General features: G+C 37.2%; 1 protein-coding gene across 2 annotated transcripts in view; it reads left to right on the top strand.

Annotated features, from left to right (window-relative positions):
* OSBPL11 (oxysterol binding protein like 11) overlaps nt 1-24,613 on the top strand; it is a 137,350-nt gene that overhangs the window by 92,573 nt on the left and 20,164 nt on the right. The window contains exon 11 of one of the 2 annotated variants that reach the window (XM_037837364.1): nt 21,966-22,148. The exons of the other annotated variant lie outside the window; for it this stretch is intronic. Coding sequence (XP_037693292.1) covers nt 21,966-22,148 — 183 coding nt within the window. The remainder of the gene's footprint in view (nt 1-21,965; nt 22,149-24,613) is intronic. 2 annotated transcript variants of the gene reach the window in all.

The raw sequence follows: 24,613 nt of genomic DNA, 5'->3' as shown, positions 1-24,613 counted from the left end.
GGAATATTGAAGGAAATAATGATCCTTTTATGTAGTATAATAATCCATGCTTTTTCCCCTGACCTATTAATGAGCCCATGCCTTTTTTTTTCTTGAATTTTTTTAAATTAGAGAAGTTGTAGGTGTACAGAAAAATCATGTAAAAAATACAGCGTTCTCATGTACCTCCCTGTTGTCACTTTGCAGTAGTGTGTTACCTTTGTTACAGTTGATGAAAGAATATTAAAATTGTACCACTAAGTATGGTCCATAGCTTACATCAGGTGTATTTTCCCGTATGTCACTCTGTTATTAACACCTTGCTAATACTAATGTATTAGTGCAGTACATTTGTTATAATTCATGAAAGAATATTTTTATACTTGTCCTATTAACTGTAATTCATCATTAACAATATGTTTCACTTTGTTATATATTCCTATGTTTTATCTTTTAATTTTTATTCTAGTAACATATACATGACCTAAAGTTTCCTCTTTCAACCATATCCACACTTGTAATTCAGTGCTGTTAACTGCTTTCACAGTAATGTGCCCCCATCACCATCAAACATTTGATTTAGGCATTAACTCCCCTTTCCCTACCCCAAACCAGCCCATGGTAATCTATATTCTAGATTCTAACCCTTTGAGTTTGATTATTCTAGTTACTTCATATCAGTGGGAGTGTATAAAATTTGCCTTTTTGTATCTGACTTATGTCACTCATCATAATGTCTGTCTTTGTTGGGAGGTTTTGCATTACAGAGTCAATCTCTTTAATTGTAATTGGTCTGTTGAGGTCTTCTAATTCTTCTAGAGTCAGTGTAGGTTGTGTGTTTTTAGGAATTGTCAGTTTCATCTAGGTTGTGTAATTTGTTGGGATACAGTTGTTTATAATATCCTCTTATGATCCTTTTTGTTTCTGTGGGGTCAGTTGTAATGTCCCCCGATAATTTCTGATTTTATTTCTTTGCTTTTAGGTGGTCCAGTCAAACAAAAATTGGATTGAATGAGTGCACCTCTTGCCAACAATTCTGCCATGGACTGTCTTTCTGTCCATCTCTCTCTCTTTTCCCCTTGGGGCCCTTTTGGATGTAGTACAACTTAGCAGCTTGTGTTTCACTCTGGGGTCTCGGCAGCCTTGGGTCCCTGTGCCTGGATGTATGTGGGGTTCTAACTTGATCCTGTGAGTGGCTCTATACTCTGCATCTGTGGTGGGAGGAACTCAGGCTGTGCTGCCTCTGCCAGACTCCAAAGCCATGTGTGACCGAGTGAGGAGGAAGGGTCTGAACTGCTATGTCTAGGGTGGAAATTTTCTACCTGCTCTTGGAGATTATTTTTCTTTTTCCTTGATACTGTGTTTGTGGAGTCCTTCTCCAGTCTTTATTGTCCTCCAGAGTTCTAAGCAAGTGGGATTTGTCCTTCTATCAGCTGATTCTATGGGGAGAATTTTCCAGAGGATGTCTTATGTCAACGTTGATGACATCACTCTAGTCCATGCCTTTTGAAGACAGAAAAAACAATGATTTAAAATTTTCGGGATCAATATTTACTGCATAAGTATTTTCATTCACTAATCTACTCTATGCCTTTTCATTAATATATCGTATGGCAAAATTCTGAATTATTTGCTCAGTCATGTACTAAAGAGATCTTGACAGAGTTTTTTCTAATATGAGTTGTCTAATGAGTTTTCTCATATGAGTTGTTTTCTAATATAAGTTAATAAGCTGAGAGCTCTACCTGAAGGCTTTTTCCACCTTGATTCTGTTTATAGATACCTATCTAGTTGGAGGTCTTTAATGTTTATAGGGTCTTTAATGAATGATTACTGAAGACTTTTCTTTATTTATTATATTCAGAATGTTTTTCTAGGGTATGAATTCTCACGTTTTTCACGTAAGGTTCTATGAAGAAGGGATTTCTCACATTGATTTTATTCAACTTTTGTCTGCAGTATGAATTTTCTAGTGTTTATTAGAAGACTTTCTCTCATTAAAGACCTCTCTGTGCTCATTACATGTATACAATTTCTCCCCACTGTGAATTGTTTTGTGCATACTAAGGCTAGAGCTGCAGCGAGGTTGTTTCACGTTGATCACAGAGAGTATTTTTCATTGAAGGGGCCTCCAGTGTGAATTTTCTGATGTGAATTAAGGCATGGCTCTGGCTGAAGCCTTGACCACATTTGTTACATTTCTAGGATTTCTGTATTAAATGAGTTTTTTTTCTGTTGTAGCATGAGGCTAAACTCTGTTGAAGAATCTCCCACATTGGTTAGAAAAGATTTTTCCTTCCAGTATGAATCTCTAGTGTTGCAAAGGAAGTGCTCTAGCTGAATTCTTGTCTACACTTACTACATTTATAAGGGTTTTCTCGAGTGTGAAGTCTGTTGTATTACCTAGAGGTTGAGCATTGGCTAAAGACCACATTCATATGGTTTCTCTCTGGTATGATTTTTTTCATGTTATTTAAGGAGTGCATGGTTATTTAAAGTTTCCTCAGTGTTTGCCTTCATATGGTTTTACTCCGGTGTGTTTTCTACTAAGCCATTTAAGGTATGAATGATTACTAAAGGCTTATTTATTTATTTATTTATTTATTTTGGTAGCTTAAAATAACAATAAACATTTTCTGTGGATTTGTTTCTCTTTGTTTCTATGGATCAGGAAATCAGAGGTGGTAGCTGGGTGGTTGTGGATTGGAGTTAACTCACATGGTTGTAGTCAAGATGTTACCCAGAACTGCAGTCATTTGAAGGCTTTACTGGAGTTGGAGGATCTGCTTTCCAAGGTGGCTGTTGGCAGAAGTCCTCAGTTCCATGCTCCATGGACCTTTCCATAAGGCTGCTTTAGCATCCTCACAATATAGCAGCTGGATCCTCCAGAGTGATCCATGAGAGAGTAAGGCAGGATCCCTGATGTCTTTTTTTTTTTGTTTAAACACATACTTCCAAGGGTGGCCTATACCACCAGCTCACGGACCATCCTTTGAGAGTAGTGAGGGTTGTCGTGTGGGGGAAGGGAAGGTAGGCTGAAGGAATTTCTTTCAGAATGCATGTTCTCCTCTCTCCCGAATCAGGGCTATCGAATTGAGGGTAATGATGGGTACATGCATTTTTTTAAAAACGTTCTATTGACATATAATTCACATGCCATAAAATCCACCCATTTTAAGAGTACAGTCAAGGATTACTGGTGTATTTATAGAGGTGTGCAACCACCTGATGTCTTTTATGACCCAGCCTTGGAAGGCATACACTGTCATTTCCCCCAATATGATATTGGCTATATAAGTCAGCCTGGCTCAACATGGGAAGGACTGTGCAAGGACATGAATAGAAGGAAGTAAGAATCATTGTGGGCTAACTGATGCTGGCAACCACACCTTGGTATCAAACTTAAATTGACCATGCTGTAATTCTCTGAACCATTGCTTTTTGCTTCTTTCTGCATGAGAGTGAAATTGGACGATTTTCAGTTACATGAGTAATTACAATGATAATCTCACATGATATTTGTGCATCAACCTACTATTTATCAGGTGCTGAATTTTATCTGCTAAGGGTAGTGCTGCCTCTTGCTGCAGATGAGAAAATGAAGGCTCAGAGAGCCTTTTTTAAAAGTGTTTTTTTTTTTAATTATACTGGTGATCCATGCTCATTATGGAAAAAATACAAAATGAAAATTAAAAAAAAAGGGGAAGAAAGAAAAGACATCCCCCCCCCACAATTTTACTACCCAGACCTACCAGTGTAATATCTTAGCATATTTAAATACCTTATACTTAACAGCATCTCCATGGCAAGCTCTGAAGGAAACTTTATACACCTAGCTTTGCCTGCAGGTAGGAAAGAAGTGAAAGATGACCTGGTGAGTGCTGCAGACTGTGTGTATATGTGTGTGTCCACACATTGTAAGTTTTATTTAGCTCAGTTCACTTTTTCTACTAAATGCAAAATAACCAAACCCTTTTCCTGATACAGTGTATCTTAAGTTATAATAATACATATATGTTATAATAATTTATTATATTCCTAGGGCAACCTTATTGTGGAGAATCAGAATCCATCTCTCCAATCTTACCATTGTCATAACCTTAGATATTTCTCTCCTGTTAGAAATTTTCTCTTGGTTTTTAAGTCTCTCTTCAGTACTTAGACTTGTGCCTTGGGGATATCCTTTTTATTCCCTCCGTAGTTCTTGCTCTAACTGGAAATCACATCTGTTTTTCAGAGCCAATACCCCTCTGAGACTTGATTACTAGAGTTTTCTAGCAGCACATCTCTGTTTAGGTTTCACTAATGCTCAGCAGTCCTTATTCTTTCTGACCATCTGTGGCCACATCCTTGGACTTCCTGTGGCTTCATTGTTAAGATCCAAGCTCCTATCCTGTCTCACTCTCTCTTCCTTTTAGGAATAAGCAGAGCATTAAGCAAGCAAAGCAGAGATGCATTGAGGAGCTAAAGGCCCATCCATATCTGGATCTTCTGGGGTCTGTGGGATGGGGATGCAGCTTGGCCAGTCAGGGAGAAGGTGGTCAATTCTATGGTGCCTTCCTTCCCCCCACCTCCCATCCTTTTCACAGCCTTTTAAATACAAAAATGCTTTCATTCAACTACTTTATATGCACAGATTTTTTTATTAATTGTGTTTTTTATTTGTTTTTCATTTTTGTTTTATATTCACAGATTTTTGAGACAGAATCTCTCTATTTTAAGAGTTGGGAGGGATTTTAAAAGGATAGGGCAGTTTAAGGCTTCCTTTCATGATGGAATTAATATTCCCATCATTTTTATTTTTAGTGACTTTTTTCTGTTGACAGATATGATCTTTATTTTGAAGGCAGTAGGGAGCCTAATGAAGATTTTAAGCAATGAAGTGGTATATTTTATTTACGTTACTTGTTTTTACTTTTTATTTTGAAATAATTTAAATGCATGTATGAGTTGTAAAATTTCCCATATACCATCACCCAGATTCACCAATTGTTAACATTTTGCTGCATTAGCTTTATCAACATGTCTTACTTTCTCTATTTATACTCGCACACTTTATTATTGTTGTTGTTGTTATTATTATTCTTGAAACATTTCAGTGGTAAAGACATTGCTCTTTTACTCCTAAATACTTTAGTCTGAATTTCCTAAGTATAAGGACATTATTTCACATAATCACAGAACAGTTTTCAAATTCAGGAAATTTAACATTGATATAATACTGTTATCTTATGTACAGTTCATATTAAATTTTTGTTAACTCTTCCAATAATTGGCAATGTTTTTTCTCCTGATTCAGGATCACACATTACATTTCATTGTCATGTTTCTTTAGTCTCCTTTCATCTGGAATATTTCCTCAGTCTTTGTCTTTTATGACATTGACATTTTTGAAGAATACAGCTCAATTTTATAGAATGCCCCTCAATTTAGGTTTGTCTATTTCCTTGAATTGGATTCAGCCTGTGCATTTTTGGCAAGAATACAATGTAAGCAATGTTATGCCCAGAAGTGATATGTTTTAAATTTTTATTTTCAAAAAATCAATCTGCTGGTAGGTGAAGAATGGATTGGTGTAGGGTGAGGGGAGATTAGAAGATAGGAGACCAGTTAGGCATTCAGAATTGACAGAGTTCAAGGAGTAACTGACAGAATATAGAAAGATGAGGGATGTCCAAGATAATTTTGGATGTTTTGATAGTCTGCTGGTAGTAAACTTCTCTAAAATGTAGTGCTTAAAATAGCAATTATTACCTCTCACAAATTCTTTGTGTTGACTAGGCTGAGCTGGGTGATCCTCACTTGAGGTCTTTGATGTGGTTGTAGTCAGGTATTGGCTGGGGCTTTAGTCCTCTAAAGCTCAACTGGGATGGATGTCCAAGATAGCTCACTCACTTGGAAGTAAGTTGATCTGGCTGTTGGCCAGGAACTCAGCTGGTTGTCATTCAGAAGTCCTAAATGGGAACTTTCCATGTGGCTGGGGTTTTTCCCATCTTGGCAGCTGGGGTATTAGAGGGCATACCCATTAGCAAGTGTTCCAAAAACCTTACCTGCTTTTGATACTTGGTTTTCGTATTTTGACTTTTTAAAAACTATGAATTTCAGATTGACACCCGTAGTTTTGTTAATGATCAGTTATTACATTTGCCATTTTTTTTTTCTTTTCATTTCTTACTTAAATTTGCATCTTTTTCTTCTCCATATCCTTTACCTATCTCATTGGATATTCTTGTCTCTTTGAAATATAACAGCTTTCTCTTCCATGGCTCTCACTCTCTCTCTCTCCCTCTTTTGCATTCACATACACACCCTTTCCATAACTCTTGAGGGACTCCAAAAGTTTCGTTCCCTCTGCCCCCATTCTGATCTCCCTGAAAACAGTGCTTTCACCTAATTTCTCATTTGGAAGATTAATAATAAAAACAGAATTCTGTATTTTTGGCACCTTTTCTTCTTTGATTTTACAGAATGTTATAACTAAGATCATCTGTATTAATGGCCATGACTCCTTCCTCAGACATAGCCTCATTTTTCATTGCTATCTGCAATAGGAGCAGACACATTATCTGCTGTCTGCCTTTGGTATAAATATATTATCTTCCACTGTCTTCCCCTACTCCCTCATTTTCCACAACTATCTCTAATGCAGACAAGTGAGTCTAGTTACTATTCCTTTGTCTATCTCCCAGTGTCATTTTCCATACTCATTTTAAGATGATGATATATGTGTATAAATAGTGTGGTATAATTTCATCAAGATTATCACCTGCTCAGTGATATATTTTTCTGCTTACTAGGGATACCAGAGATGAATAACTACTATCTCTGCCTTCAAGAGCTCTCAGTCTAGTATTAGAATCCAGGACTCTACTTTTGCAAAGCATTTATAAGTCTTTTAGGAAAAAATCATATATTGTAGACAGTTAAAGTCTATGAGTATAATAATCATAAAAATGGAAAAGAACAACAATCTGTGAAGCTGGGATTAGATGATTGCTATACCTGAAAAAAAATTTAATCTGATTTATCTGATAAAGTAAAAAAAGAAACTAATTGTGCTCAACATTATTCTCACTGTCTGATAAAGGAAGCATATCACTTATTCAAGAGACAGAAACTTTTCCTGGCACTAAATGCTAAAGGGATTTGTTGCAGGTATCCTTATATAGCAGCATCAAATAACATAATAGACAATGTTTTCTTTAGTATTTCTGCGTAGAATGTAAAAATTACCCTTCATGCCAAAGCTAAAGTCGTAACTTTCAACCAATAAAAAGCTTTTCTACGTATACCTAGCTTATTACATCCAGTGGTTTTTCTGGTTTTCCAAATGGCTTTGGAGACAGGGTCTAGAAAATCTAAATGGTTGACTTGCTATCAAGTTTTTAGAAAGTGAGAGAGCAGATGCTTTATCAATTATCAGTGGAATTATCCTCATTTTAGAATTTTAGAGATGAGTAGAATGACAATCTAAGATTTAGCTCTTTGATAATAGTATCTTAAGAGCAGGATATTCTATGTCAGTTGTTGATACAAGATTCACATGCTCTGGATATGGTGAGTTTGGTGAAGAAGGCTTTTTTTTAATGAAAATAAAAGTTTTAACTTGTGTTCTCACTCAGATATCTATATGGCCATCTTGTTTCCATAAGTTGTGGAGACAAGCAGCATTTTTGTCAAAAAGGAAATTCTGATCTGCTCAAATTCCTGGATAGGTAACTTTGTTAATATATCAGATTTTTATGTTAGAAATATTCTTAAACCTTATAATTTTAAGAGGGTAGCTTGCCTTTTAATTGACTGTGCCATAAAGGATTCAGAATTTGACTGGAATTTTGAGATCTTTCCTCACAGTGGGTGTACCAAGATGTCAGCCACCAGATGGCACCCATGAGAGGTCAATGTCTTAACCTATTGGAATGGACTCTAACCTTTGCCCACTATTCTCTGACTTCTGAACCTCAGTCTAATCTGACCCTGTTGTTATCTTTGTTTGAGAGTGAACATAAAATACTTCATTAAAAATAATTAAGCCTGAAAAAAAAATAATTAAGCCTGTTGCTTTATTTAGCTTTCATTTGCGCCGCATCCTATCTGTCCATTGATGAACAAGCCACATAATTCTTCATTTAACTTTCAACAACAGTAGATTTGAGCTCTCTCTGAATACTGTGGTTGTGATGATAATTTTTGGTACACCATGTTCTTTAAATTTTTCTATTTTGGCAAGAGACTTAAAATTTTTTAATGTATTCTTTTATGCTTTTTTATGTCTTATCTAGTTTCTATATTAGATTTAAAATTAGACAATCTGATTTTATAAAGAATTGATATATTCAAAACTTCAAATATAGGAACTCCAAACTTAAATAAACAACAGTAGTATCCAAAATAAGTTAAATGGATTATAATATTATAATGTTTTCAGGCTTGTAATAAAAAAGGAAATGTTGATATTTTTCATATTTCTATTATCTAGTTTTGTTTCAGTTTTAAGTGAGCACTATCTTTTATTGACCCTCTACCAGGACTACTTACCTAACATATTTTACTCTAAAAGCCATGTTCTTTTATAATTTTATTCAAGACACTCCTACTTATGTGCCAGGCTCTGGAATATAAAACAAAATATAATGGTCCCTGCTGTTAGGAAGCTTACGTTCTGGAGGGTGGGGTATGTGGAGACAATTGTCAAGAGACAACTAATAAATCAGGAAAAGAACTGTGACAAAAACAAGCACATAATTTCATGGGAGTCCAAAGAAAGACCCTTAAATCAGACTAGTGAAGGCTTCCAGGTGTAGGTGATACATATCTTGGGATCTGAAGAGGATATGAAGGCACAAATGTAGTAAATAGAGAGAGAATGTTATGTAGAATGACACGAGAGGCATGTGAAAGCTATCTGAGAACGGTTCAGGGAATGTCAGAGATTGGTATTTTTTGAAAGTCATACTGAAGAATGGATTGGAGAGAATAAAACTGGAAGCTAAGCAGCTTACACTTATCTGGCAAATAATCTAGGCAAGAAATGAGGGGAGCTTAAGGTTGTGAAAATGCAGGTTGAGAGGAAGGACTAGATCTAGGTGATATTTAAGTTTTAGAATCAATGGAACTGTGTCTCTTTGGAGGATGATAATGTAGAGACAGATGAGACAAGGATGACTTCTGAATTGCTAAATCCTGATGCCATACCACAATTTTCAATCTTTCATGGCAAGACCTTGCTCCAAAGCTGTCTCACCTGTCTGGAATGTGTATTCCCTTTAAACTCAGCCATTCTTGGTGGTGAATCATTCCAGCCGGGGAGGTCAGCATGTGCAGAGCCACATCCATGACTGTGTTGAGCTGGGGAGTTACAGCCCTAGGACTCAGAATTTCCTCTCTTGGGAATTATCTGGCTCAAGCTCAAGCAGGAGGAGTTTAAGCATAGCAGTTGCTGCAAGGCCTGGGCTCCAAGCCTGGAGGCTCCCAAGGTCTACCACTATGGTGCTGCCACTTTCCTAGCAAGCTGAAAATTCCAGGCTTTTCGCATTTCCTGTCAGGCTTGATTCTTCTGCTGCTGGCTAATATTGGCAAGGAAGGCAGTATGGAAAAAAGAGTGCAAATGAGATTCAGAGTCAACCAGACCCAGAAGTGAACCCAATTCTACCATTTATGAGCTGTGAAACCCTGCTTCTATGGTAAAATCAGGATGGTAACTCATACCAGAGGTCTGGGCTGCAGGACTTTCTGTGGGTGGCAGGAAATTGTCCTTGTTTATTGATTTGGAGGTTGTCAGGATAAAAGATTCTTATATGACCCCAAAAGGTGGTTTTGAAGCTAGGAGAAATCCAACATTGAGGCTTTAGCAAGGTGATACATTCTCCCCAAAGTCTTTAACATTTTGATGCTGGCGAGGTGGTGATCCTTGGGATTTCTTGCCTTGCATCTCTGTGTCTATTTTCTAGTTTTAATATTATGAATTTTGTTTGTAGCAAGAAATTTTTGAAATACATTTTTATTGTGAAATTTAACATATATACATAACAGTGATAACTTTCAAAATACAATTTAACAAGTAGTTAGCAAATTTCAAAGAATGTTACGGGTTACAGTTCCACCATTTCAGTTGTGTCCTTCTAGCTATCCTAATAACCTAGCATCTAAAAAATAATTTATATAAGGATTCAGTATTCGTAATCTTTTGTTAAATTCTATCTTGTCTGTTGCTTCCCATTCCTCTTGTTTAATCACTTATTCAGTTTTCAGGGGTATCTAGGCAGTGACCACCCTAATGTGTTCATATTGAAAAGGAGTGCCAACATTATGGGGAAGGGGGCTGCATCTGGTTGTTGTTCTTAAAGAGGCTGTTATCTCTGGATTTTAGGACTTGTGTGGCATAGGAACACTCTGGTTGATTTAAGTTTCTGAGAGAGAAACTTAGTGAATGAAACTTTTATAGAATCTCAGATAGCGACCTAGGTATTTCAGGACTACTGTTGATTATTGCTTGCTTGGCATAATGTGGCCATTTGGGATATCTAGCTGGAACTTGCATAAGAGTAACCTCCAGGATAGCCTCACGACTCTTTGAAATCTCTTAGCCACTGTAAGCTTATTTTGTTACCTTTCTTTTTCCTCTTTTGGTCAAGAAGTCATTTTCAATCCCTCGCTGTCAGGACCAGGCTCATTCCTGGGAGTTGTGTCCCATGTTGCCAGGGAGTTAACTGTCCTGGGAGTCATGTCCCATTTAGGGTGGGGAGGTTAATGAATTGATTTCTCAAGTTGGCCTTAGAGAGAGAAAGGCCACACCTGAGCAACAAAAGAGGTTCTCTGGAGATGCCTCTTAGGCATAATTATAGGAAGACTTAGCTTCCCATTTACAGCCCTAAGTTTCACAAGAGTAAGCTTCAAGATCGAGGGCTTGACTTATTAAGTAGGGGCTTCCTAATTTTACATAGCATATATTCTGTCCAAGGCAAACAACCAGTATCTCACATTATCTTCACTTAGTTGTACAGTCATCATCACTCTCAACTTTAAACAATTATCACAACACAAAACATACCAGAACTCTTATCAGTCAGTAATTATTCATCCCTAATATTAGTATAGCGCTGGTAAGCTATTCCTATTAAATATAGTCTATAGTATGCAATGGGCGGTTTTTCCATATATCACTCTGTTGTTAACTCTTTGTACCAGTGTCATACCTTAGAAGTATATCATGCAAACACTTATTTATATTTGTAGTTCTACTCTGTGCGTTACGTGCCTTTAAACAACCACTTTTGATCATGTTGTAGTCAATGTGGCACTGATAATTATAATCCCATTAACGAACCATTATCACCCCTGTCCATTCCAAAACCTTTAAGTTCACCATCACAGTCATGTCTGTACATATTAGGTTATCATTCCCTCTTCACTAGCTTCTGTCTCTCTCTAGGTCCCTATATCCTACATTATAAGACATTGATTTTACATTTTTCAGGGAGTTCACATTAGTGGTTACATACAATATCTCTCCTTTTGTGTCTGGGTTATTTCACTCAGCATTAGGTCTTCAAGGTTCATGCATGTTGTCCTATGTTTCAAGACCTCATTCCTTCTCACTGCTGCATAGTATTCCATTGTATACACCACATTTTGTTTATCCACTCATCTCTTGAAGGACACTTGGATTGCTTTCATCTCTTGGAAATTGTGAACAATACCTATGTGCAAATGGCTGTTCATGTGACTGCTTTCAGATCTTCTGGGTATATACCAAGAAGTGAAATTGCTGGATCGTAGTGTTACTCAGTATCTAGTTTCATAAGGAACTGCCAAACTATCTTCCACGGGGCTGTACCATTATACATTCCCACCAGCAATGACTCAGCGTTCCAATTTCTCCACATCCTCACCAGCATTTGTAGTTTCCTATTTGTTTAATGGTGTGAGACAATATCTCTTTGTTATTTTGATTTGCATTTCACTAATAGCTAGTGAATATGAACATTTTTTTCATGTGTTTTTTAGCCATTTGTATTTCCTCTTCAGAAAAATGTCTTTTTATATCTTTTGCCCATTTTATAATTAGGCAGTTTATACTATTGTCATTCAGTTGTAGGATTTCTTTATATATTCAGAATATCAGTCTCTTATCAGATATATGGTTTCCAAATATTTTCTCCCCTTGAATTGGCTGCCTCTTCACCTTTTTGACAAATTCCTTTGAAGTATAGAAGCTTTTGATTTTCAGGAGTTCCCATTTGTGTGTTTTTTTCTTTCGTTGCTTGTGCTTTGGGTGTAACGTCTAAGAAGCTACCTCCTATAACCAGGTCTTCAAGATGTTTCCCTACATTATCTTCTATGAGTTTTGGGTACTGCCTTTTATATTGAGGTCTTTGATCCACTTTGAGTTAATTTTTGTATAGGGTATGAGGTAGGGGTCCTCTTTCATTCTTTTGGATATGGCTATCCAGTTCTCCCAGCCCTATTTTTTAAAGAGACTGTTCTGTCTTAGCTCTGTGGGTTGGGGGCCTTATCAAAAATCAGTCAACCATGGATCTGGTAGTCTATTTCTGAACTCTCAGTTTGATTCCATTGATCAATATGTCTAACTTTGTGCCAATACCATGCTGTTTTGACCACTGTGGCTTTATAGTAGCCTTCAAAGTCTGCAAATGTAAATCCTCCCACTTCATTCTTCTTTTATAGGATGTTTTTGGCAATTCAGGGCCCCTTTTCTTTCCAAATAAATTTGATAACTAGCTTTTCCAAGTGTGCAAAGTACGTTGTTGGAATTTTGATTGGAATTGGCGTTTAATCTGTAGATCAGGTTGGGTAGAATTGACAGCGACATTTAGCCTTCCTATTCATGAACGCAGAATATCTTTCCACCTCTTTAGGTCTCCTTTGATTTCTTTTGGTAAAGTTATATAATTTCCTGTGTAGAGGTCTTTTACTTCCTTGGTTAAGTTTATTCCAAGGTATGTGATTTTTTTATTTGCTATTGTGAGTGGAAGTTTTTTTTTTTTTCTTTTCTCTTTTAATTGCCTCTTCAGTTAGGTCATTTCTAGTGTATAGGAACTGTACTGACTTCTGTGCATTAATTTTGTGTCTGGTCACTTTGCTGAACCATTTTGTTTATTAGCTCAAGTAGGTGTGTCATTGATTTCTCAGGATCTCCAAATATATGATCATATTGTCTGCAAATAATGACAATTTAACTTCTTCCTTTCCAATTTGGATGCCTTTTATTTCTTTGTCTTGCTGAATTGCTCTGGCAAGAACTTCTAGCACAATGTTAAATAATAGTGGTGACAGCGGCCATCCTTGTCTCATTCCCAATCTTAGGGGAAGGCTTTCGGTCTCTCACCGTTGAGTACTATGCTGGCTGTGGGCTTTTCATATATGTCCTTTATCATATTGAGAATGTTTCCTTGCAATTCCTACCTTTTGATTTGATTTTATCAAAAAAGGATGCAGAATGCTTTTTCTTCACCTGTTGAGATGGTCATTTGATTTTTGCTTTTCCTTACATGCCTGTAATGAACTCCACTTGGTCATGGTGTGTGATTGTTTTAATGTGTCTTTGGATTTGACTTGCAAGTATCTTGTTGAGCATTTTTGCATGTATATACACTAGTGAGATTGGCCTGTAATTTTCATTGCTTTTCACATCTTTATCTGATTTTGGTATTAGAGTGATGTTAGCTTCATAAAAATGTGTTAGGTAGTATTCCTTCTTCAATTTTTTTGAAGAGTTTGGGCCAGAATAGTGTCAATTGTTTTTGGAAAGTTTGGTAAAATTCCCCTGTGAAGCCATCTGGCCCTGGGCTTTTTTTTTGTAGGAAGCTTTTTGATGACTGATGGGATAACTTGTGATTGGTTTGTTGAGGTCTTCTATTTCTTCTCAGGTCAGTCTATGCTGTTCATGTGTGTTCTAGTTTCCTAATGCTGCAGAATGCAAAGCACCAGAGATGGATTGGCTTTTATAAAAAGGGGGTTTATTTGGCTACACAGTTACAGTCTTAAAGCCATAAAGGGTCCAAGGTAACACATCAGTAGTTGGGTACCTTCACTGGAGGATGGCCAATGGCATCCGGAAAACCTCTGTTATCTGGGAAGGCATGTGGCTGGCGTCTGCTCCGAAGTTCTGGTTTCAAAATGGCTTTCTCCCAGGACGTTCCTCTCTAGCAAGCTTGCTCCTCTTCAAAAGGTCACTCACAGCTGTGCTGAGTTCCTTCTGTTATGTCAGCTCATTTATATGGCTTCACTGATCAACTTAAACCCACCCTGGATGGGTGGAGCAACACCTCCATGGAAATTATCCAGTCAGAGTCATCACCCACAGCTGGGTGGGGTGCATTCCAAAGAAACACTCAAAGAATTACAATCTGATCAACCCTGATAACGTCTGCCCATACAAGATTACATCAAAGATAATGGCGTTTGGGGGACATAATACATTCAAACTGGCACAATGTGTTTCCAGGAAATCATCCATTTCCCCTAAATTGTCTTGTTGGTGTGCAGTTGTTTATAGTATCCTCTTTTGACTTTTTAATTTTGGGGGGGATCCACAGTAGTGTTCACCCTCTCATTTATGATTTTGTTTGGGTCTTCTCTCTTTTTTGACTTTGTCAGTCTAGCTAAGGACCTATCAATCTTGTCAATCTTCTCAAGGAACTGACTTTTGATTTTATTTGTTCTCTCTCTTGTTTTATTGTTCTCCATATCATTTATTTCTGCTTTAATTCTTGTTATTTCTTTTCTTCTACTTGCCTTAGGGTTAGTTTGCTGATCATTCTGTAGCTTCTTCAGTAGTTCTGTTAGTTCTTTGATTTTAGTTCTTTCTTCTTTTTTAATGTATATATTTAGAGGTATAAATTTCCCCCTCAGCATCCCCTTTGCTACATCCAATAGGTTTTGATATGTGTTCTCATTTTCATTCATCTCTAGATGTTTACCTATTTCTCTTGTAATTTATTCTTTGACCCACTGATTGTTTAAGAATGTGTTGTTCAACCTTCACATATTTGTGAATGTTCTGGTTCTTTGATGGTGATTGACTTCTGGTTGCATTCCATTATGGTCAGAGAATGTGCTTTGAGTAATTTCAATCTTTTTAAATTTATTGAGGCTTGCTTTATGCCCCAACATATGATCTATCCTGGAGAATGTTCCATGAGTGCTAGAGAATTTATATCCTGGTAATTTGGAATGTAATACTCTATATATATCTATTAAATCTAATTTATTTATCATATTTTTTAGGTTTCAATTTGCTTATTGGTCCTGACTGATTGTTCTGTCTATATAAGAGAGTGGTGTATTGAAGTCTCCCAGTATTATTGTAGAAACATCTGTTGCTTCCTTCAGTTTTGCCAGTGTTTGTCTCAAGTACTTTTGAGCATCTTGATTGGGTGCGTAAGCATTTATGATTGTTATTTCTTCTTGGTGAATTGTCCCTTTTATTACTATATGGTGTCCTCTTTTGTCTCTTATGACATGTTTGTATTTAAAGTCTATTTTGTCTAATATTAGTATTGCTACCCCTGCTTTCTTTTGGCTCTGGCTTGCAGCGAATATTTTTTTCCAGCCTTTCACTTTCAATCTCTTTGTGTCTCTGGGTCTAAACTGAGTCTGTTGTAAACAGCATATTGGTGGTTCATACTTGCTTTTTTGTCTTCTTTAAAAAGAACTTTGTTATTAAGGTATAATTGGCATACAATAAACTACATATATTTAAAATGTAAAATTGGTAAGTTTTGACATATGTATACACCCATAAAGCCATTACCACAATCAAAATAATGAGTATATCATCTCAAACACTTCCTCTCCCTAGTCCCTCTCTGCTGTCCACCTCCTTCCCACAAACCCAGGCAACCACTGATCTGCTTTCTATCACTATTGATTTGTTTATATTTTCTAGAATTTATATAATGGAACCATATAAGCTACACATTGAATTAATTCTCTCAGCATAATCATTTTGCATTTCATCCATCATGTTGCATATATCAATAGTTCATTTCTTTTTATTGCAGGGTAGTATTCCATTACATGTATATGTTCCAGTGGATTGAACCATTCACCTATTGAAAGACATTTAGGTTGTATCCAATTTTTTGCTAATACAAATAAAAATGCTGTGAACATTCATGCACAAGTCTTTGTATTGAAATATACTTTCATTCCTCTAGATAAACCCCTGGACCTGGAATGGCTGGGCTATATGTTAGAGCATATATTTAAATTTTTTTTATTTTAAATTCATTTTTATTGAGATTATTCACATATCATTCAGTCATCCAAAGCACACAATCAGTTGCCCATAGTACCATCATACAGCTATGCTTCCATTATTCCAGAAAAGAAAAACAAAAAAGAAAACTCAAATCCTCCTGTAACCCCCTCCATTATTTTTTTAAATTCAATTTTATTGAGATATATTCACATACCGTGCAGTCATACAAAGCATACATTCAGTAGTTCACAGTACCATTATACAGTTGTGCGTTCATCACCAAAATTAATTTCTAAACATTTTCATTACCACACACACAAAAATAATAAGAATAAAAATTAAAGTGAAAAAAGAACAATTAAAGTAAAAAAGAACACTGGGTGCCTTTTTTTTGGGGGGGGGGTCCGTTTTTCTACTCATCCATCCACACACTGGACAGTGGGGAGTGTGGTCCATATGGCTTTCCCCATGACATTGTCACCCCTCATAAACTACATCTCTATTCAGTCGTCTTCAGGATTCAAGGGTTCTGGTTTGTAGTTTGATAGTTTCAGGTATTCGCTGCTAGCTGTTCCAATTCATTAGAACCTAAAAAGGGTTGTCTATATTGTACATAAGAGTGCCCACCAGAGTGACTTCTCGGCTCCTTTTGGAATCTCTCTGCCACTGAAACTTTTTTCATTTCCTTTCACATCCCCCTTTTGGTCAAGAAGATGTTCTCCATCCCATGATGCCGGGTCTAGATTTCTCCCCGAGAGTCATATTCTACGTTGCTAGGGAGATTTACACACCCCACCCCCTCCATTATTGACTCATAGTATTGGTGTAGTACATTTGTTACTGTTGATGAAAGAATGTTAAAGTACTACTAACTGTAGTACATAGTTTGCAATAGGTATATTTTTTCCCTATATGCCACTCTATTATTAACTTATAGTTATAGTATCATACATTTGTTCTTATTCATGAAAGAGATTTCTAACATTTTGTACAGTTAGTCACAGACATAACTATAGTCTCTAGTTTGCATTGATTGTATTTTTCCCCCAATACCACCCCATTTTTAACACCTTGCAAGGTTGACAGTCGTTTTCCCTCATGAAAAACATGTTTGTACATTTTATCACAATTGTTGAGCACTCTAGGTTTCACTAAGTTATACAGTCCCAGTCTTTATCTTTCCTCTTTCCTTCTGGTGTCCCACATGCTCCTAACCTTCCTCTTTCAACCATACTCACAGTCATCTTTGTTCAGTGTACTTACTTTGTTGTGCTGCCATTACCCAAAATTGTGTTCTAAACCTCTCAATCATGTCTTTTCCTATTTGTCTGCAGTGCTCACTTTAGTGTTTCCTGTAGAGCAGGTATCTTGTTCACAAACACTCTCATTGTCTGTTTGTCAGAGAATATTTTAAACTCTCCCTCATATTTGAAGGACAGTTTTGCTGGATATATGATTCTTGGTTGGTGATTTTTCTCTTTTAGTGTCTTATATATATCACCCCACTTCCTTCTTGCCTCCATGGTTTCCACTGAGATATCCGCACATAGTCTTACCAAGAGTCCTTTGTATGTGATGGATCACTTTTTTCTTGCTGCTTTCAGGATTCTCTTTGTCTTTGACATTTGATAATCTCATTATAAAGTGTCTTGGCATAGGTCTATTCAGAGCTGTTCTGTTTGGGGTACGCTGTGCTTCTTGGATCTGTAATTTTATGTCTTTCATTAGAGATGGGAAATTATCATTGATTATTTCCTCTATTATTGCTTCTGCCCCTTTTCCCTTCTCTTCCTCCTTCTGGGACACCCATGACATGTACATTCATGTGCTTCATGTTGTCATTCAATTCCCTGGGAGATTGCTCATATTTTTCCATTCTTTTCTCTATCTGTTCTTTTGTGTGTAGAATTTCAAGTGTCTTGTTCTTCTGTTCCTGAGTGTTTTCTTCTGCCTCTTGAACTCTGTTGATGTATGTCTCCATTGTGTTTTTTATCTCTTGTGTTCTGCCTTCCATTTCCATAAATTCTGCCAGTAGTTTTTTCAAACTTTTGAGTTCTACCTTATGTTCGCCCAGTGTTTTCTTTATATATGACAGGCTTTCCTGTGAGGCCTTTAGCTCCTGTGCTTTTCCTAACCTGCCCAGCAGGTGGCACCTGTCAGCCTGTCATTCCTGAGTGGTGTAAGGAGGTGTGGCCCCTTTAATTCTTAGCTTAGTTTGTTTCTGTTTTGACTGTTTTCTCCAAGGCCCTGGAATCTGAGTTCTGAAGGGCAGGTTGGCACTAGAGCTGGGCCCTACCTCCCTCCTTTTAGAGAAGATACACCCCCAGGGAGTTATCTTCTGCATTTGAATAGCTCCTTTGTCTCTCTAACTCTGTAATTTCACCCCATCTGGGTCACAGTGCTGCGAACTGAAAATGGCCACTCAGATTGAGAGAGAGAAAAAGGGAAAGAAAGCCCCCTTTCAGAGCTAGTCTACAGCCCCCCTGTTTTGCCCTTCAGTCAGATAGAGTACCTAGTCCTCTGGGCTCCCTCTCCGGGGGCACTGGTGTCCTCCGGCTCTCCAAGGTCAATCACTAAAAGCCTCCATATTTTTCCTTTTTGTTTTTTAATTTTTTTTCCATCAGCCCCACCTCCTCTCTGCTGGGAGCGACCTCGGGGTACTTTGCTGCTTGTTAGGGTTTTGTGTTTGTAACCCCCACTTGGAGCTGGGCTGAGCTGTATTTGCTTGCTCTGAGAATGCTGCTTTCTCCCACAGTAAGGTCCTGCAGCTCAGCCTGCCTTGGTGGAGTTGTGGGGAGGGGGGGACTCCCAGCACAGGTCCGCAGTTTATACTTACAGATTTTATGCTGTGATCTCAGCCATTCCACCCAATCCAGGTTGGTGTACAATGTGTGGACAGTCACAGTTCTCCCCCAACAGTTGTTCCCGATTATTTACTAGTTGTTGCTGTTTGTTTATTAGTTGCTCCAGGGGACTAACTAAACTCCACACCTCTCCACCTCTCTATGCTACCATCTTGCCCCTTTCCCTGGTTTGTAGTTTTTAATCAATTCTGCCAATCTGTATCTTTTAATTAGGGTGTTTAATCCATTCGCTTTCAATGTTATTACTGTGAAGGCAGTTCTTGAATCAACCATCTTATCCTTTGGTTTTTATTTGTGAGATCTCACCACCCCACCCCCCTTTTATTTTCCCATTTAAGTTTCCCTTACTAATACTCTTCAGTTCTGTGCCCTTTGTGGGCCTCATTCTCCTTTCTTTTTTTCTCAGCCAGTAGAATTCCCTTTTATATTTCTTGCTGGGCATGTCTCTTATTGAAAAATTTTGTCAGCATTTGTTTGGCTGTGAAGATTTTTAACTCTACCCCAATTTTGAAGGAGAGCTTTGCTGGAAAAAGAATTCTATAGTCTCTAGTTTGCATTGATTGTATTTTTCCCCCAATACCACCCCATTTTTAACACCTTGCAAGGTTGACAGTCGTTTTCCCTCATGAAAAACATGTTTGTACATTTTATCACAATTGTTGAGCACTCTAGGTTTCACTAAGTTATACAGTCCCAGTCTTTATCTTTCCTCTTTCCTTCTGGTGTCCCACATGCTCCTAACCTTCCTCTTTCAACCATACTCACAGTCATCTTTGTTCAGTGTACTTACTTTGTTGTGCTGCCATTACCCAAAATTGTGTTCTAAACCTCTCAATCATGTCTTTTCCTATTTGTCTGCAGTGCTCACTTTAGTGTTTCCTGTAGAGCAGGTATCTTGTTCACAAACACTCTCATTGTCTGTTTGTCAGAGAATATTTTAAACTCTCCCTCTTTCAGAGTTTTTCTCTTTCAGAATCCTAATCATGTCATACCACTGCCTTCTCGCCTCCATGGTGCCCACTGGATAGTCAGTAATTAGTCTTATGTTATTTCCCTTGTATATGGTGAATTGTTTCTCTCTTGTCTCCTTCAGGAGTTTCTTTTCTTCAGCATTTGACAATCTCATCAGTATGTCTTGGAGTGGGTTTGTTTGGATTTATTCTATTTGGAGTTTGTTGCACATCTTTAATTTGCATATTTATGTCATTTAGAGGGGTTGAGAAATTTTCCCAAACTATATCTTCAAATTCTCTTCCTAGCCCTTTATTCTTTCACCTTCTGGGACACCAGTGATTCTTATATTTGTTTGCTTCATGTTGTCTATCATTTCCCTGCAATTCATTTCAAATTTTTTGATCTTTTTTCATCAGTTCTTTGTGCATTGACGTTCAATTGGCCTGTCATCTACTTCATTTATTCTTTCTTCTGCACCTTCAATTCTGCTGCTATGTCTCTAGTATACTTTTAATTTGATGAATAGTATCTTTTATTTCCATAAGACCTGCTATTTTTAATTTACTCTTTCAAATTCTTCTTTATGCTCTTCTAGAGTCTTCTTGATGTCCTTTATGTCCATAGCCAACTCATTGGAGTTGTTTTGGAGTTTTGTGTATACTTCTTTGATTAATTGCTTTGATTAATTGTTGTGTGTCTCCTCTGCCTTTTTAATTTACTCATTTGGGTTGTCCATACCTTGTAGTTTCTTCACATGCTTTATGATTTTCTGGTGTTGGCCTCACAGCATTTGCTTATCCTGATAAGGTCATTTTGAGATATGCAGGAGTATTTCAACATTTAATCTATAATCTGACAGAACTACAGCTTGATGGAGTGCACTTTCTCTACAAGCAGATGGCACTCTTGAGCCGCCTCTTACACTCAGGCCACCCCTTCCCCATCTTCAGCTGTGCACTAGACAGAGTCCAACCCAGGTGGAAATCCAGTCACCGTACCAGTTTTCTGTGTGCACTTGGAATTGCTAGCCCTAGGGGGAAAGGGGGGGCTAGCAAAACAGACACTTTTTGGCAGGGTGTCTGTTCCAGGGCACAGTACCCCTGGATGTGAGTGGACCACTCTGGGGCTGTAGAGCTGAGCATATAACCCTCCAGCTCATATGCACCGTAGTCCCTGTCTGCCATATGCCTGTGAGTCCATGGGGTTGGGGAGGGGCGCTTGGTACTTCCCTGTAGCACCCTTGCCTCTTGGCTGTGCTCACCATAGGCTTTTATGCAGGACAAGTCTGTCTAATCCTGTTTCTCACAGGAGCTCTTGGCCATGGGGGCTGTGAGGGGTTCTCTCCCCAGCCAACTGCTGAGATGGGTGCAGAGGGTGTGGAAATCTTCCTCCTGTGCTCACCAGCCAGCTACAGCCGCCTGTCCCTGGCATCAGTCCAGGTGAAACACACTCACCCCACTTTTCAAACACATTCTCTCTGCCTCTCCAGCTAAGTCCCCAGTGTGTGGTATAGAAGTCCCTGCCTGGCCGATGGTACCCTGGAACTGCTGTTCTGGAGCGCTTTCTGCCCTTTATCTAGTCTATTTCCAAAGGAGTATTTTGCTCTGCTCTCCTAATCTGCTATCTTCCCAGAAGTTCCCTGCAGCAAGCATTTTAAAGATCATACTCTGTGATCATATATGTTAATTAAGATCATGTTAACTAAGTCTCTAGTATGATTCCCAGACTTCTTTCTAAAGATTAAAATTGATGTCATTCGAAAAATTATCTGGGAAGCTATCATGGGATTTACAAAGATTCTGATTTTCACGCTGACAGCTTCGGGTGAGCTGTACAGCTAATTTAAACAGAATCCATAGGGTGTGTTCTTGGATTTCAGAATCCTAAGAAACAAGCCCAGTATCACTTATTAGAGCCCATCTTTATTTTCTGCCTGCTTCTAGGGTTACAGCTGAAGTAAAGCACAACATCACCAACACTGTGGTATGCAGAGTGCAAGGGGAATGGAATAGTGTTCTTGAGTTCACTTATAGCAATGGAGAGACGAAGCATGTGGACTTGACTAAATTGGCAGTAACGAGGAAAAGAGTAAGACCTCTGGAGAAGCAGGATCCATTTGAATCCAGGTATGTTGTCCTTGCATCCATCCAGGAAAGAGTCAGAAGCTCAGGATCTTAACCTAAGTCTTTTCACAGACTAGTCACTATGGGCAAATCACTTCATCAGTTTGTATCAGCTTCCTCATCTGTATAATGAAAGGGTTAGTCTGATATCATGCTCTTAAGTCCCTTACTAGCTAAGGCATTATATGATACAGATTCCCATTTTAGTAAAAATCAAACTTTTGTAAGCTGGGCAAAAATATTAACGCTTAGCAATCAAAACTATTACAAATTGTTAACAGAAAGTCACTCATATAGAAAAATTGGCAAAAGACATAAAGAGATAATTCACAAAAATAGAAAAAAATAAAATGCACACTAAGAAAATGAAAAATTGTTCAGCGTAATTAGAATTCAAACAAGCAAATTGAACAATGACAGATTAATTTTTAAAGTAATACCTCTTGGGAAAAGGTGTAAGCAAATAGATATTTTCATACTGCTGGTTAGAACCTTCCTAGAGGGTACTTTGGCAAGAGGTGTCATAGACCTTTAAAAATAAATGAAGTGGATCCTTATGTGTTGATAAGGTAGAGTCTCCAAAATGTGTTGACAATGGCTGCTTCCAAAAAGGAGTACTTGGGTCTGGGATAGGAAAGAGAATACTCTTTTGTATTGTTTAGGTTTTATACCATGTGGAACTATTACTTTATCAATTAAAAAAGAGACAAAGGAAGCTACAAGGAAGCATTAAACATCTGAATATGATTAAAAAAGGGAAATGTTAGACTGTGTATATAATGATAATTAAAAAAATCATGGAACTACACTATACAAACAATGAACCCTAAGTTAAACCATGGACTTTAATTAATTCTACAATTATAAAAATGCACTATCATCAAGTGTAACAAATGTTCCACACGGATGCAAGGTGCTTGGGTGGTATCTGGGAATCCTGTAGTTTATGCATGATTGTTCTGTAAACCCACAACTTCTCTAATAAAAAAAAGTTTGTTCTAAAAAAAAAGAATCTTAAATTAAAATCACATAAATAGAACCAAAGAGTATATATGTAAATGGATTTAACACCCATCAATCGAAGACTCAGACTGGGTCAAGAACTAAAATAATGATAAAACAAATCTTCTAGGGGTTTATTTTAAAGGAGAGGTTCTCAAAGCTTTGTCCACAGATTCCCTGAGAACTTTGCAGAAGGTCCAGAAGGTCAAATTTATTTTCATAATAATAATAAACTGTTATTTGCCTTTTTCACTGTGTTGACATTTGCATTATTGGTACAGAAATGATGGTGAGTAACACTGCTGGGACCTTAGCACTAATCAACACAGCAGCACCAAACTATACAAGTAGCCATTGTATTCTTCACTACCATGTACTCACATCTTGAAAAATGCCAGTTTCTTTTTCAAATGTCCTTGATGAAACGCTGCAAATTATTTGTTGTATTAATCTAGACCACTGAGTAAACACCTTTTAATATTCTGGGTGACAGATTGGGAGTACACTTAAAGCACTTGTACTGTGTACTGAAGTATAGTAGTTATCTGGAGGAAAAACACTTATGCAGCTGTTTAACTTGTAAGCTGAAGTAATCACTCCTTTCATGAAACACCATTTTTACTTGAAAGAATTAATGATAGACAAACTATGGCTACTCTAATTTGAATATTGATCAGACATTTTTCTTGAAAGTGAATGATATAAATGTGACATTTCAAGAAAAACAATTGACAGTATTTGTTGCTAATAAAAACTTATTTATGTAAACATAAAATTTTTAATGAATTAGTAAATATTTTACATTTTGCCAAGTTTAATTTCTAATGCAGTAGATAACAATAGATATAATCTGTATTAAAAAAAGCTCTTTGTGGCTTCTAAATAAATTATAAAACTATAAAGAATTTCTTAGAAAAAGTGTGAGAACTACCGCTCTGAAAAAATAATTGAGGAAATATGAAAGATTATGTCAAATATGCGAAATACAACATTATTTATAATTTCCAACACTAGAGAATCAGTTAAAAATATAAATGTTTTGGAGCTTCCGTAAGATGGAATCGTATGAAGTTTTTTACCAATGATGTCCAAGATTAATAACAGAAAAGTATCCTCCATTAAGTGAAAAAAGGCTTCAAATCAATATATTAGATCCCATTTTTCAAAGGATATATGTAGTATGTACCTAAGACAATTGAAAACATATGTCCATCCAAAAACTTGTACTTGAATGCTCATAGAAGCATAATAGTCAAAAAATAGGACTCCAAATTCTATCAGTTGATGACTGGATAAACAAAAAGCAGTATATCCATACAGTGGGCTATTATTAGGCCATAAAAAGGAATGAACTGCTGATACATGCTCAAACATGTGCTAAGTGAAAAGGACAATCACAAAAGTTCACATATTGAATGATACTGTTTAGATAAAATGTCCAGATTAAGCTAATCCATAGAGGTGGA

The sequence above is a fragment of the Choloepus didactylus genome, chromosome 1 (genome assembly GCF_015220235.1).
Source record: "Choloepus didactylus isolate mChoDid1 chromosome 1, mChoDid1.pri, whole genome shotgun sequence".
In the NCBI taxonomy this organism is placed as follows: domain Eukaryota; kingdom Metazoa; phylum Chordata; class Mammalia; order Pilosa; family Megalonychidae; genus Choloepus; species Choloepus didactylus.
The sequence above is the reverse complement of the archived record's forward strand: the minus strand, read 5'-3'. Positions and strand labels throughout refer to the sequence as shown.